The sequence below is a fragment of the Cydia fagiglandana genome, chromosome Z, assembly GCF_963556715.1.
Source record: "Cydia fagiglandana chromosome Z, ilCydFagi1.1, whole genome shotgun sequence".
Classification (NCBI taxonomy): domain Eukaryota; kingdom Metazoa; phylum Arthropoda; class Insecta; order Lepidoptera; family Tortricidae; genus Cydia; species Cydia fagiglandana.
The window spans coordinates 38,194,023-38,209,304 of NC_085959.1; the positions used below are offsets into that span (position 1 = coordinate 38,194,023).

The following is a 15,282-nucleotide window of genomic DNA, read 5'->3' on the forward strand; positions in this document are numbered from 1 at the left end:
ACTCAAAAAGACGGGTCGCATATATCAGATGTACAGTCAAGTCCAAAAATCCATATTTTTGGACTTGACTGTACTTTTGGGTGTACAAATCATCCCAAAAATATGTCCCATAGCTGTTAGCGAATTAGTAACTATGGGACATATTTTTGAATAAGTTGTCTACACCCATATTTTTACACTTGACTGTACTTGGACGTTTAGCATTGTTCAGATATTTTGGCGCAACGTGGCCATTCTGACACAAGTGATTTCGCATTATACCCATAAAGAATACATTTTTCATTCATAAATGTCCACCAAGTACCAACAGTGGCGTACACGCCGGTTCATGTAAACAAGAGTTAAACAGAGGAAAATTTAAATCGACCAGACAGCAGTGGCTTCAACGCAAAACCGACTCAATACAAAGGTGACACCTGTGTATAAAGGTGAGTTTAGCATGAAGGTTATCAAGGACACTTATATAGAATAGAAGAATAGGTTTTTATTCGTAAACACACAGACAATAGACATACATAGAAAAAACAGTGAAAAATAAAGTGTCACGAAATGGTCCCATCATAGCATGTTGCTGGCGACTTCCAGCGCTGATCTTCCGATGAGACCATCAAGTGAGAAATAATCACGGTAGGTAACAGACAAAAAATAAAATAAAGAAACATAAAGGAAAGAAACATAAAATAAACCGAAAAATAGATTACACACATTTTACACAGCTAATACAAAAAAGAGATACAACAACATGAGATAAATACGTTGTGTTAGGTCAGGTTCGCATATATGTTTAGCTATTAATGTATGCCGCCGTGAGGAATCGCGTCATGTTGTGGTTGGTCTATCAGAAACGTGAGAGGGTGCATTTCTATGTAAGTTAAATCATTATATTGGTACTTACCTATATCAATACGTGTGATGGCGTTTTACAGGGACGTAAGGATGTTTTGCAACTCTTAGCGGTATTTTACTAAGCTTAACTAAGCTTAGCTTAACTATATAAACCTTACTGAGCAGCTTTCACTCTGGGAGCAATCCCGAAATTACGATTTTTTTAGAAAACTTCGTTATCTGATCAGTCAAAATGTAGTGTTTAGTTTTAAAATATATTTTTATAATATGTACGCTAGTTTTAAGGTATTTATGTATGGGCCACTAGTTGCCTGAAATAAAGATTTTCATTTCATTTAATACCGTATTACCACAATGCAAACATTACAAGAGGTCTCAAAACATAAAATATTTATAAATAAGTTCTGGGAAATTACTCTTATAAAAGGTTTGTTCCAGTTGAAAACGTTCAGGCTTCTAAAGTAAATTGATCTTTTAGGTTTTCCAATATTGTAACGTAGACGGAGTGCAACGAACAACGAGTTCTGAAGAATGAGATTATGTCAATAAACGCTCTATCTTTTGAGTGTTTAGGAGAAAATATTGATGCCTAGATATTTATAAAAAATACACAAATTGTCCTAAGGACAAGATACACATTATGTATCTTAAAATACCTATAATAGGGATTTGCAAACATGTTTGTTCAAATGGGGGCTATTTGAGACAAAAATGTACCTACATGTAGATTTTAAATACTGTGACGGTATGAACTAAAACATACATTATTTATTGGTAATGGTACCTTTACGCTTTCTGCGCCCCCTCACAATTTCGCTAAAACCACGTATGTTTAACATACTAAACCTACTGTTGACGGAATAACACGTCATGATGTTGTACTTACTTGACACCTGGCTGACCGCCTCCGCTATGTGGCAGCGGAACACGTGACAGCGATATACAGCCAGCTCCCTCGTCTCGCCGTGGGACCACGTGAACGCGATGCAGGAGGCGTCACGCACGCCTAGAACGCTACACGGTTGAGGTTGTACGTCATGTCGCTGTACTTACTTGACACCTGGCTGACCGCCTCCGCTATGTGGCAGCGGAACACGTGACAGCGGTATACAGCAGACTCCCACGTCTCGCCGTGGGTCCATGTGAACACGAAGCAGGAGACGTCACGTGCGCCTAGAACGCTACACGGTTGAGGTTGTACATCATTTCACTGTACTTACTTGACACCTGGCTGACCGCCTCCGCTATGTGGCAGCGGAAAACGTGACAGCGATATACAGCCGACTCCCTCGTCTCGCCGTGGGACCACGTGAACGCGAAGCAGGAGACGTCACGTGCGCCTAGAACGCTAAACGGTTGAGGTTGTACGTCATGTCGCTGTACTTACTTGACACCTGGCTGACCGCCTCCGCTATGTGGCAGCGGAACACGTGACAGCGACATAAAGCCGACTCCCTCGTCTCGCCGTGGGACCACGTGAACGCGAAGTAGGAGGCGCCATGCGCGCCTAGAACGCTATACGGTTGAGTTAACACGTCATTTCACTGTACTTACTTGACACCTGGCTGACCGCCTCCGCTATGTGGCAGCGGAACACGTGACAGCGATATACAGCCGACTCCCTCGTCTCGCCGTGGGACCACGTGAACGCGAAGCAGGACGCGACGGGCGAGCCGGCCGTGCCGCGCGCGTAGAACAGGATCCGGTTGACGGAGTAGCGCGTCATGACGCTGTTCGTGTCCGCTTGGTATAGCCTGTTGATCGAATACTTGGTTACTAGTTACTACTGGCATAGTTTAAAAAGTAACAGCAGACCGACGACTTTGATGTTTGCGTAAATGCCGACACCGCACCAGTACACAGTAGGCTTGTCACAGACTAAAACACACTAACACAAGCATACCAAACATTTCCAATAAGACACGCTAGTCCTGTAAGTAGTACCGAGCTACTAAATTGTTAGTATTGTATGCAGCTCGGGTGCACCGTCATTGCTCTCAAGCATGGAACTGAGTTCCTTCTTGATCCTCTTTATAGTCTTGTCTGTCTCTGATGTGGGATCGGCGATGTTCTGAGTCCTACACACACTCACAAACAACCTCATAGATGATACTCACACAACGAGCCCTTGCGAGCAGACAGGTATAGAAATAGACACCGCAATGCCGTCTCTGCTCTCAGGCATGGAACTGAGTTCCTTCATGATCCTTTGTATGTCCGTCTCAGATTTGGGGTCGGCTATGTTCTGGGCTCCTAGGTAGCTGACACCGCTGAACACGGTGCATTCTTGGTCCACGTCTGAAACTAAAGAGATCGGTTACTATCGGAACTGTTTGTTATTTAACTTGATTAAATGGATTAATTAAATAGTCAGTCTATACGAGTATATTCTACTCTCTGATTTTAATTTTAACAAACGTTTGCGTGTGCGTAAGTAATGTAGGTATCCAAGAAGCTTGAGAATATATTAAAGATCAAGTAGCTTAATTTTCATATTTGGTAAAATATGTGCAAGAAAAAATCCAGGGTTAGCCACTTAACTCCGAGTTAGTGGGTAACCCTGGACGGTGCAAGTGGCCCTAACAGTATTAGATGGTAAAATATAGGATCCTCCAGGTTAAATGAGTTATTTACGTTCGAACATGTGCAACAAGCTTGGCAGCGTAACATACGGGGGAGTCAAACTGCGACACACACTGCATAGACACCGCACTGTTCTGCTGTGCTAGGTCACCTCAATTTTACTTGTTATGTATACATGCATATGTATAAAACTTAAGAAACTAAAACTATATTTTACTTGTGAAATGCATTTCGAGCAGCACAACGGAGTTTTATCCTACACCATTTTATATTATAACATTTACATCAACCCAGGTTAACCCCTGATATTATTTTTATGAAAATCTTATACCTTTAAACGAGTAACTCTTGTTTATTTATTTAAATATGTATTTCCATAGTCTAATAAAACATGGTCTTTTCTTCCCAGAGTGACACAAGCCTACGTCACAATAACATGGCCGCTATATATAGCGCTGTCGCATGATGACGTAGGCTTGTCAGTCACGTGACCACGAAAAGACGGGAAGAGTGTACCAGGCGGAGTATATTATTATACCATGTGTAGTTCGATGAAATTTGCTACATGGGGGTTTTCGGGGGCGAAAAATCGATCTAGCTAGGTTTTATCTCGGGGAAAACGCGCTATTTTGAGTTTTTATATGGTTTACGAGCAAAGCTCGGTCTCCCAGATATTATTAAAATAGCTGCTTCATACATTTTGGCTCATAAAGCCTTATATTTTTCGTCGTTTCGAGGTTGGTCTCATAATAAGAGCTTATGACCTACATATTTACTCACTTTGCAAAATTTTGTTAAGGTTATGAATAACATCTCCACGTGCTCCATCTCGTACCTGAGGTCTGTGAGTACCGGTCACAGACAAAACATCCTCCAGACTGAGCATAGTCGCGCTACCCCCTCTGCCACGCATACGGTAATTTCCCTCCATGTTTGAATATAAAGTAGAATTTAAAATGTTAATAATAATACAAATATTGAAATATTATAATAATATTACGTAAGTTATTATTTTGTTTTAAGTACTTAAAATAATAGCCGTTTGCACAATGTTAGACTTTATTGTCGTTAACTGTGTACAAATGTACTAGACAAATGTAGAAGAGCGGGGCTTCCTGTCACAGGTATCATACATACTTACTAGGAAGTCCCAACCATTAATGTGTTATGTTGTATACTATTTAACGAAATAAATGCTTTTTGATTTGATTTTGATTTTGATGTTTGAGTCGAAAGTGTCTTTGTGTGACGTCCGTGTCTTTGAACGGACCAATCACGGCACGGGACTTCGCTCACCTCGTCCCGCGCACCCCCGAATTTTTGGCATCATCGGTTGAATGAAATAATTGCTCTAAACTCGGTCTAGAGGGTTCCTAGTCTATGGTACCGGTCAAGGGTAATGAGGAGAAATTCAATTTTAATTATGAATACTTGCAGCGTTAAAGCTTAGGAGCTAGTGTAATGAATACTGAACTTTATTTATAGGGCGTAGAGGTGATTTTACTTGACCACCAGTACAGCAGGCTTTTGAGATGCGCTAAAGGAAATTTAATCAATGCTATGTTGTTTACCTAGACAAATTCTCATGTAGTTTTTATATGAAAAGCAATAAATTAAATTATAACAGTATGTAAGCGGATAGAGTGCGCGGACTGGTGGGAAAATGGTAAAAATCCTCTGCCATTCCGCACTGATATGTGCGCTGAGGGCTTACCGCGAACACCGAAGTTCGCAAATATGGGGGCACGGCAGTGCCCCGCCAAGACCAGCAAAGCGAAGCGCAAGGGCACTACATAGTACCTACCTTCTCGAAGCGCTTTGTCGTTTATTGAACCCTCATAACTTGGGGTTGGATTATAGCAGATAAACAAAACTTTCCGGATATAATGTCATTAGTGGACTTGTTAAGCATAATAAATTTCAATTACATAGCTCTTATACTTTAGATTTATTCATATCTAAAAAACTCCAATTTCGTCACTGACCCGGCCAAGCCACATGTTTTGACTAAGGTGTAGTTTGTGAAGTAGGGCTTGTAGAGTTAGAAGCTTGGCTCTAAAAGAGATGTGATAGCTTTTAGACAGTGCGAGAGTTATGGTTTCGTCTTGGCAACATTTTACATGAAAATGGTTTTGGTGGGATTGCGTATTTCTCTGTCACTCTAATTAGGCCTTAAGGCACTTGTCCCACCAAGAGCGAATAAGCGATTAACAATCGGCGATTATCTCGCCCAAGAAACGAACAAAAGATTAGTATCCTGTGTTAGTAAAAGAGACACATATATTAATAGTTCATCGCTGGCTGTTCACACTGCCGGCGAAAACACTCGCTCTACTAGTTTGTCGCCGCGATGAGATAAAACTAGCTCAGCGGTACTCGCTCGGCGATGCTCGCTCCGTAGTTTGAACAAGTCTGCGACGTCTGCGTGTTCGGTTACGCTGCACCGCCCGAGCGAGTGACGCGAGTAATAGCCCGTCGCACTCGAACACTCGCCTATAGCCGAGCGACAAAACTATTGGAGCTAACACTCGCTTCTCGCCGCTCGCCCACTCGTTTTTAGTTTATCACTCTACTCGCTTTTCGCTCATCGTCGGCGGTGGGACAAGTGCCTAATTGGAGTGAAGGGGTAAGGTTGAGTGTGTAACGTACCTTCGTCCTCGCTGTCTGTCGGCTTCATATGGTCGTGTTTCTCTGTCGGGGAGGGGGTGCAGCCGTCTCCGGAGGCCGCGCCCTCCATTACTTGGTAGAACTTGGAGCCGCCGACCAGCCGGCAGGATTCCTATGACAATACAAGATATATTAGTAAAATCTAAATCAGCCTTAATGGTCACGCGGTCACAGAATAAATAATAGGACTACCGTAAAGAAAACACACTTCTTAAAAAATCAAGGTTTGAGAGCGATTCAGTGTTGTCAAAATTCATGTCAAAATGGATGCAGCACCCCCGATTTATACGAAAAGGATACCAAACATGGCCTAGTACTTTTACTGGTGTAGAAGTCAAGATAAAATTGAGAGCTCCAAATAAATTTTCAAGAGAGGATATCCTGAAAACTGTTCAAGATATCGAAAAACACGACAAAAATAAACTTGTAGCAAATTTAATCAGCTTTCGGTTTGTCTACTAGTAAGTAGTTATGTCGCTAAGGCGCAAAGTTTTCAAGATATAAGTGAAAACCCGAAAAAACCTTCTTATGCCCCCCCCCCCCCCCTCCTGACTCTTCCGGCTCAAAGGCTACAGCCGGACATTTTTGATATATTCACCTCCTAACTAAGTTACAGAAATTGTGTTACTAGTACAGTCTATACCTTCTTATTGCTTGGCCTAACTATTAGTTTGCTCACAAATGTGAATAAAAAAAAAAGTATATCCGTTATAGTAAGTTCTTTTCAAACAGCTTGGGTACAGTGCTGTGACAGAGGTCATCTCAATACCATTAGTTATATGCGTGGTGCAACTCGCTTAAAGAAAACAACCTTGAAAACAAAACATACATTAATATATAATTCATTTAAATGACAAATTTTAGAGGATGGATCTTTTACGCTAAACTACGTCCTTAGATGTCACCCTGGCAGTTATGCAAAATGCTTTCTGCGCAGTCCTGATTGTGACTTTGTGAAATAAACACACAATGTACGCCAGTTCCACAAAACGGAAATATTTTCCATTCTCCGTAATGATTTCAATAACTCCCGCCACACACTGAGCAAAGACGGCGATTGAAACCTTACGTCACAGAATAAATAATAGTACTGCCGTACAGAAAGGAAACTTCCTACAAAACCGAAGTTTGACGGCGGTTCAGGGTCGAATCATTCTGTCGCTTTCTAATATATGGCAGTATCAATTTCGGCTATTTAGGGTTGTCAAAATTCAAGCCATTATCTCTGTGGTCGTGCACGCAAAGAGACGTCAAGTTGTGTCAACCCTAATAATTGCTCGGAGCAATGCTGAGCCGAGCGGAGCCGAGTTTGGCAGAAGTCAGGAGTTTCGCACCCCAGCTTACGTAAAGGAATTATGGAATAATGGTCCTTAAAAGGTCGTAAGCGCCTTGCTTTGTTTTACGATACGCTGTTTTACTATTTATAAAATTAAAGGTACTCAGAAACGGAGATTCATTAGTATAAGTGTAAGCGCTAACAAGGCGATGCAAGTGCAAACTTGGAGTTTGTTATCCGATTTGAGTGTCGACAATTCGCATTAGAGAAGAACAACATGTTTTTTAGCGGCACGTGCTACAGTGGCCCACTGTGTTAATAGATTCCAAAAAATCAACGATGTCACAAATCACCTCGGTCTCCCCTACCTACTTAAGTAACAAATTGCATAGGGAGCAAGCAGGGCGTGGAAAGATTATCGATTGATAACGATGTTTGTATCAAACAAATGTGCATAATACATACTACATACTCGTATCTGGCCTGCTTTTTATTATTATCAATATTTTTTTAAACATTCAAAACGTCTTTATCGAGACGATTAGTGCCTAGTTGCAGTTGTTTTATGCGAATAAGGCACTATCAGTAAGAATGGCATAAATACGAGTAAGTAATATTGACATTCTTTCGTTTCATTCCAAATTTTATGTCATGTCATGTTATTACAATCCAATCGCTACACTGTCTATAGTAAAATCATATTAAGCTTTTATACCCGTACCCGGGTATGTCCTTAAACTACGTCCAGGACCAGGGTATGTCCTTAAACCACGTCCAAGACCACCGGTGGACGGGCAGCAGCGTCCCTCAAAATCGGTGTACTCAACTGCGATCGCCAACCCGCCTGCCAAGCGTGGCGATTATGGCATTCACCCTCCAAAAAATGGGGAGGCCTATGTTCAGCAGTGGACGTCTTATGGCTGAGATGAAGCTTTTACATGAACGCAACTGAATAAAGGTTGTAGCACACTAAAAAACTCAACGCGAGACCAGCGCCACCCCAACGTATCCGCTCGCCGTCAATTAGACGACGCGGTGTCGATCTGGTGCAGAACTTTTTAGAGTACTTTTACCTTTAGACCTTAGTTTACATCGATAACGATGTTTGAACATATTCATTGAGTGCGCAATAATAAAGTAGATATTATCCAAAGAAAAAACCGGCCAGGTGTGAGCCGGACTCGCGCACGAAGGGTTACGCACCATTACGCAAAAAACGGCAAAAAAATCACGTTTGTTGTATGGGATCCCCACTTAAATATCGCTTTCGGATGAAAGAAGCGCCTGGCGTCCGTTGGCTCGTTGGGTGGATGACATTCGGAAAATCGTGGGAGACTTTTGGATGAGACTAGCCCAGAGGGCCTACCACGTTCGACGTGTTGCCTCCCTGTCACACTTACGTACAAATTTACAAGTGCGACAGAAAGGCAACACGTCGAACGCGGTTCGCGGTAGGTCCTCAGGACCGGGATAAGTGGCGTACACGAAGCGAGGCTTATGCTCAGTAGTGGGCGACTGAAGGCTAGTATGATGAGGCTTTACTAAAAAAGGCTGCCGTTCTACTGGGGCAGAGATAAGCGGAGAGGAGACGCGCGGGAATCAACCAATATTGGTTGTAATCCAAGCGAAGCGGAGCAGAGAAGTGTGCGTTACAATACGACCAATGGTTCATTCTAGCCCGTCTGCTCTATCTCCTCTCTATCAATGGTCTCGTTTGATTCGTACCGTAAAATAATGAAAGTGACTAGACCTTAAGCCTAGTGTTTACCTACCAATGTTTACAAGTGTATAAAAACTAAACGCACCTTATCTAAAATTTGCGAATATCTCCCATGAGTCATGGCCGTCACGCAAATCTGCATTTTACAGACAAAACGAAACTAATCACTTAAATTAATCGTTAATAATATCACAGTTAACACACGACTTGGCGCTATGGCAATGAAAATAGAATATTTAATAATAATGGTCCTTCTGTGATTCATTGCGTTTGATTTTCACAAATGGCATATGTTGTTTAGTCCTTCCATTGAACCAGGTTTAACCAAAATAAACTTTAGCATCTTCGTTATAAGGCAGTAATTTCAATAAATCCAGCAGCCAGAAATTCGCCACTTATGCCCCTATGGTAGCAAGAGCTGAGCGATTGGCGGTTATCCTCAACACTGACGCATTTGTAATAAATTTAACGGTAATAAATTGACATATGTACGTTTGATATTCGAACGCTCTTACGACATTCTTCAATACTATCGATGACACAGTGAACTGACCCATAGTGGACCTTATTACAATGTATTAGAGTTCTACAATGGCTAATTTTGTGTTTCTTAATTTCTGCGGGAGTGTTGTCCTGACAAATTCGGTCGGTCCGTATATGGGTAAAGTTAGTAGTGGGTGTGTGACTTCCGAATATGGTGGCGTTACAGCGTTAGTTGCAGTGACCGATAACGATATTGTTGTAACTTTGTCGTTGAAGGGTGCACTAACAATAAGGACAAGCAATGACGCACGTGATGCCCTTTTTAGTCGATTATGGCAGAATAGAATGATTTAAAAAAACTGGTCAAGTGCGAGTCGGACTCGCGTTTCAAGGGTTCCGTACATCACACAATTTTCAACAATTTTTTTGTACGTGAAACTGAAACGTGACGTGAGTGAAACGTCTTGAAAATGGGTCAATCAAAAACCAAATGTAACATGATGTTTTCTGGCGTGGTGGCTTATATCTCTACAACTCTGAAGACTAAATGCCGAACAATAGTACAACGGCGCGATTCGGGAAATGAATTAGAGATCCACTAGATATGAAATACTAAAGATATGTGACGTTCCACAGTAAAAGGTACCATTTCCCCGGCTGAATATTGGAGCGGCGTTAATAATAGCGTAAGCGCCTGCTGCCATAAGGTACCTTTTGCCGTGGAACGTCACATATCTTTACTATTTCATATCTAGTGCATCTCTAATTCATTTTCCGAATTGCGCTGCAAGTGTCCAAATGCGAAGACCGAGCTCCGCATAGAGCTGAAAACTCGGAGCGTCCGACGGGTCGTGCTCTCCTGCTTCCTACAACTTCCGAAAGTGTTATAAAAGCGAAGGTCGAAGAGAAATAATACCTACAGGTTGGCCAAAAAATAAGTGCATTCCCGTAGCCAAGGAGGTTTTGAGATTATACTTAAGCAACTTTTAGTATGAGACCAACCCCGAAATCGCGAAAAAAAATGTATGCTCCCATAGAAAACGGACGAGCCAAAATGTATGAAACAGCCAAATTTTTCTTCGAGATTTCGGGGTTGCACGTTGGCAACGGGAATACACTTTTTTTTTGGCCATCCTGTATAGTGCTTTTTAAAACACGTAGCAATAGTAACCTAATCAATCAGTACTACAAGTAGCTAGAGATGCACCGGATATTCTGTTACTATCCGGTATACGGCCTATCCGGCCATGATTTTAATATCCGGCCGGATAGCGGATAGTAACATCGCTTGATTTCAGAGTAAACTAATTGGATTTAAGAAACAGTCTTGGTCATAATCGTACTTGTTTATTATTTTAAAACAGTTTAAACATTCCACTGACTTGCACGCGCACTCATTCGCACCTAGAAATGTGTGCGCGCGAACGTTCACTAGGATACAGGTCAAACCTGCAGAATGCGCACCTGTAAAACCGAAATGTAGGTATAGTTCCGCTGGCGGCTGGAATATTCGGCGGCCGGATACCGGATATTCAGCCGATGGTCAGGCCGAATATCCGGTATCCGGCCAAACTACTATCCGTTGCATTTCTAACAAGTACCATTGCGGCTGTGTGCCAGATACAGCCTAGTCGCATTTTTTATCTTCAGTCCGACTCACGTATGAAGCTAAAGGCACGCCTCTTCGGGACGCTACGGGCCTTCGGCCTTATGCAGATATCGGCCTAGGGCCTTCGCAATAGCTGTCTACATCACGTTTCACTTAAACCATTGCGGCTGTGTCCCTAAAAAAACGTAACTGCATTTTTGTTCTTAAATCCGACTCACGCTTGACTCTAGACTTCTAATAGGTTTTCCTGTCATCTTTAGGTAAAGGACTATTTTGTGTATTTTTTTCAGAATTTTAGACCCAGTAGTTTCGGAGATAGAGGGGGGGGAATGGTAATTTTTTGTCTATTTTCTTGAATAACTTCTAAACTTTTTATTGTAAATTTATAAGAAAAATATATTTGAGATCCTCACAATGAGCTCTTTCGTTTGATATGTAACACGATATTGTTTTCAAAACTTTGTTTTTTAATTTTATCGTTTACCCCCCAAAAGTAGCCCCTATGTTTAAAATTCATTTGTTTACGTTACATATCCGTCTTTGGGTCACAGACTTCCATATGTGTACCAAATTTCAACTTAATTGGTCCGGTAGTTTCGGAGCAAATTGGCTGTGACAGACGGACAGACGGACAGACAGACGCACGAGTGATCCTATAAGGGTTCCGTTTTTTCCTTTTGAGGTACGGAACCCTAAAAAAGAAAAATATTAATCTGACTGATTACATAAATGACAGCTTATAGCATGTGTCACTTTCTCAGATTAAGAAACGAAGAATCTAACGAAATCTCAAGTAATAAATTGTCTAGCCTATTTAGCCGTGGAAAAAATATAAGTATGTACAAACATATGCATACTTCAAAAGGCTCCCTATCCATGTCAATCGATGTCACCGATTGGGTAAAAATTACTCCTAGTATTACAATAAAAGTATATAGGTATCGTGCAAAATTTTCTAACAAAGTTATCATGAGTTTACCCACCTTCCCGCTCCTAACCACAACCGCCATTTTTAAAAATCCCTCACACCCTCAACCCTAAACGCACCATCACTTTAAATTAAAGAAATCACCAACTCATCTAAAGACGATCCAGTCTAATTTCCAACGGTACTTCTAATATCGACTTTAAGAATTGCACGACTAGGTTCATTTTTGAGTACATGCATAAAGAATGTGTGACAATTGCACTGACACCTTCCGAACGGCGGTCCGACGCATACAAAGCGGGCTCCTTAACTGAGTAATTTTATTCGCTTAATGGAACAAGCAATGTACACGTCACAATACGTAGGATCGTAATTGGCTCAAACGGTGGCCTCTGGTAACGAAGTTTAATGGACTATCAACTTAGCTAGACATTGGTAGGTCTTATGTCTTGGCAATAAGGTACATATATGGAAGGCCAGTTAAGACGAGGTTCGCATTGGTCCGAAATCAAAACAACGGGTCGGGTTATGATTATGACATGCTGAAGAAATCGCAGTGAACATGATAGTAATGCCCGCCTTCCACTGCGAGTGGAACGGGCCGAACTGTATAGATGTGCGATTATGCTTCCACTGAATAAGGTTGAGCGGACCGGACTAAACGGGTTTAAAGAGTCCCGAAAGAGTTTGCAGTCGAGCGAATGCCGTGCGGACACTCCTCGACTAGCGACACTGACTTTCGTACGACCTGAGAACCTACCGCGAACCACGTTCGACGTGTTGCGTCCCAGTCACACTTACGTACCAATTTAGAAGTGCGACAGAGAGGCAACACTTCGAACGTGGTTCGCGGTAGGTCCTCTGTTCCAACGCGAGCGAGTCAGCGAAGCGAACTGAGCGATCGTACGTTAGTTTAACTTAATGACGTAATCATATATGTATATAGAGCCCTTAACATATTTTCTATATGGTCCTCAGCTAAAAATCTTACCAAATACCTGTAGCAAAACTAACTCGAATGTATTTAATACTAGTCCTAGATGCATGGCTTCCTTATTTCTAAATAATAAATGGAAAAATAGTTGAACAAATTGAAGTAGTAATATTCTTGGGCGTTTTGATTGACTCTAATCTAAATTGGAGCCGTAATTATAAGAGATGAATAAATCAATTGGTTCAGGTTGTTTTGCTTTGAGAAGCTTACGGGAAGAAACAAAGATTGAATAGCTTAAGGCCGTCTACTACACCCTCAAAGAATCTAATTTGCGGTATGGCATTATATTATGGGGTTACAATTTACAATATAACATAGACTAGGAATCCTCTAGACCGAGTTTAGAGCAATTATTTCATGCAACAGATGATGCCAAAAATGCGGGGGTGCGCGGGACGAGGTGAGCGAAGTCCCGTGCCGTGATTGGTCCGTTCAAAGACACTAACGTCATAGTCGTCACACAAAGACACTTTCGACTCGAACATGGAGTAAAATTACCGTATGCGTAGCAGAGGGGGTAGCGCGACTATGCTCAGTCTGGAGGGTGTTTTGTCTGTGCAATATAATAAGAAAAGTGCTTTCTTAATGCAGAAAAGAGCTGTGCGAACTATAGTCTGAATACCAGAATGAGAATCATGCAGGGAGCACTGGTGGTAGAGGTATAGTAGGTGGTATAGTATGGTGCTTCAGTCGACTACAAAGAGAAGTCTAGAGTTATGTTCCTAAAACTCTTGTGCCACTGAACTATATTCGCGTAAATAAAAGTCATAACTAAATCATTTTATAGGCCATAAAATTATATCGCACCAATCAGAACAATCGGTTTACGGCACAGGTAACTACTCGTAGACCTGGCAATTAACTTAACTACTTACTTATCGCATAATACAATTATTTCATAAAAAAAAGTATATAAATAAGCACTTTGGGTAACTAAGTATAGAATTGCAAACCACATCATCATCAGAGCTCTTTAACTCTCGCTCGCAATAGGGTGTTTTTAAACAAATTTAATGATGTTGCGATTATCAGATGACAAGACTATTATTTAAAATAAGGGAATAAGAATAATTAAAGGGTCAGATGCAGAAGGAGGTAATTTTGGACACGCCGCGTATAGTACGTCGATTCCTCACTCTGCGGCCCTGACCACCGGCAGTTTGGACCCTGCCCCGCTGCCGGCGGCACCCTAGGTTAGGTTTTTTATAATGTGTTTATATATTTTTGTAATGTTTTGTAAGTGTTTTTATATTTTACTTTTATACTCACATTGTAAAATCCTAACCTAAGACCCTATTTGAATAAAGGATATTAAATATTATTTCTATATCACCAAATCGTTTTCTTAACGTAGACAAACTTACCTATTCAGTGGACGCAATCTGAATTCGGAATCCTATTCATTCTCAGATATAACAACTATCACTTGCATGCATATAACTTCTCAAAAATACATCCCATAAGAGCTATGGGCTACATATTTTTGAGTATCACGTGGGCACCCATATTTTTACACTTGACTGTACCTAATGTTGTCCAGCTTTATGTCATTTATGTGGATCTCAATTCCAATGACTAACAAATACTTAATATCACTATGTGCACCTAGCTATACTTGAATACCATTCGTTTAAACAATACAACAAAAAAATACCTTTAAACAATACAAAACGCGCTCAATACACTAACGCCACGACTCTGAAGAACGCCGGTCCACGTATCAACTATACTGCAATATTTATTGCTAATAGTTCACGGCAACTATAGGAACAATTAGAGCAAAATGATGTCACGCCCATCGCGTACTAGTTGCGAATTTCAGAACCGACTATTTCGGTAATACACTTGTGAAGGGATACTTAAGTATAAATAAGATAAGTAAGCCCATTCATAATAAATAAAAAACTAAATAAATAAAGTAACCTCTAACCGCCCAAAAGCCCACAAAGGCCTTCTGTTATACATATTTTGAATATTTATTGTATTGTGGGCGGCCAGACGATGCGAACAAAATACGAGAGTAATGTACAAATACAATTATATTTCTTTTGTGGCTAAAAATACCATTTTATTTTCTACAATAGAAAATATTTATTTTAGTACACAAATTTACACACACCGGTCCGTCGCGTATAAAAATAAACTTTCCTATTATGTGAAAAATATCATTGAACAA

The 15,282-nt window shown here is 41.0% G+C and overlaps 1 protein-coding gene across 1 annotated transcript in view; it reads right to left on the minus strand.

Annotated features, from left to right (window-relative positions):
- LOC134679226 (rab GTPase-activating protein 1-like) overlaps positions 1-15,282 on the minus strand; it is a 66,011-nt gene that overhangs the window by 41,534 nt on the left and 9,195 nt on the right. The window contains exons 4-6 of the mRNA XM_063538112.1: positions 6,079-6,208; positions 2,964-3,150; positions 2,401-2,600 (exon numbers count right to left, since the gene is read on the minus strand). Of these exons, the coding sequence (XP_063394182.1) occupies positions 2,401-2,600; positions 2,964-3,150; positions 6,079-6,208 (517 nt within the window). The remainder of the gene's footprint in view (positions 1-2,400; positions 2,601-2,963; positions 3,151-6,078; positions 6,209-15,282) is intronic.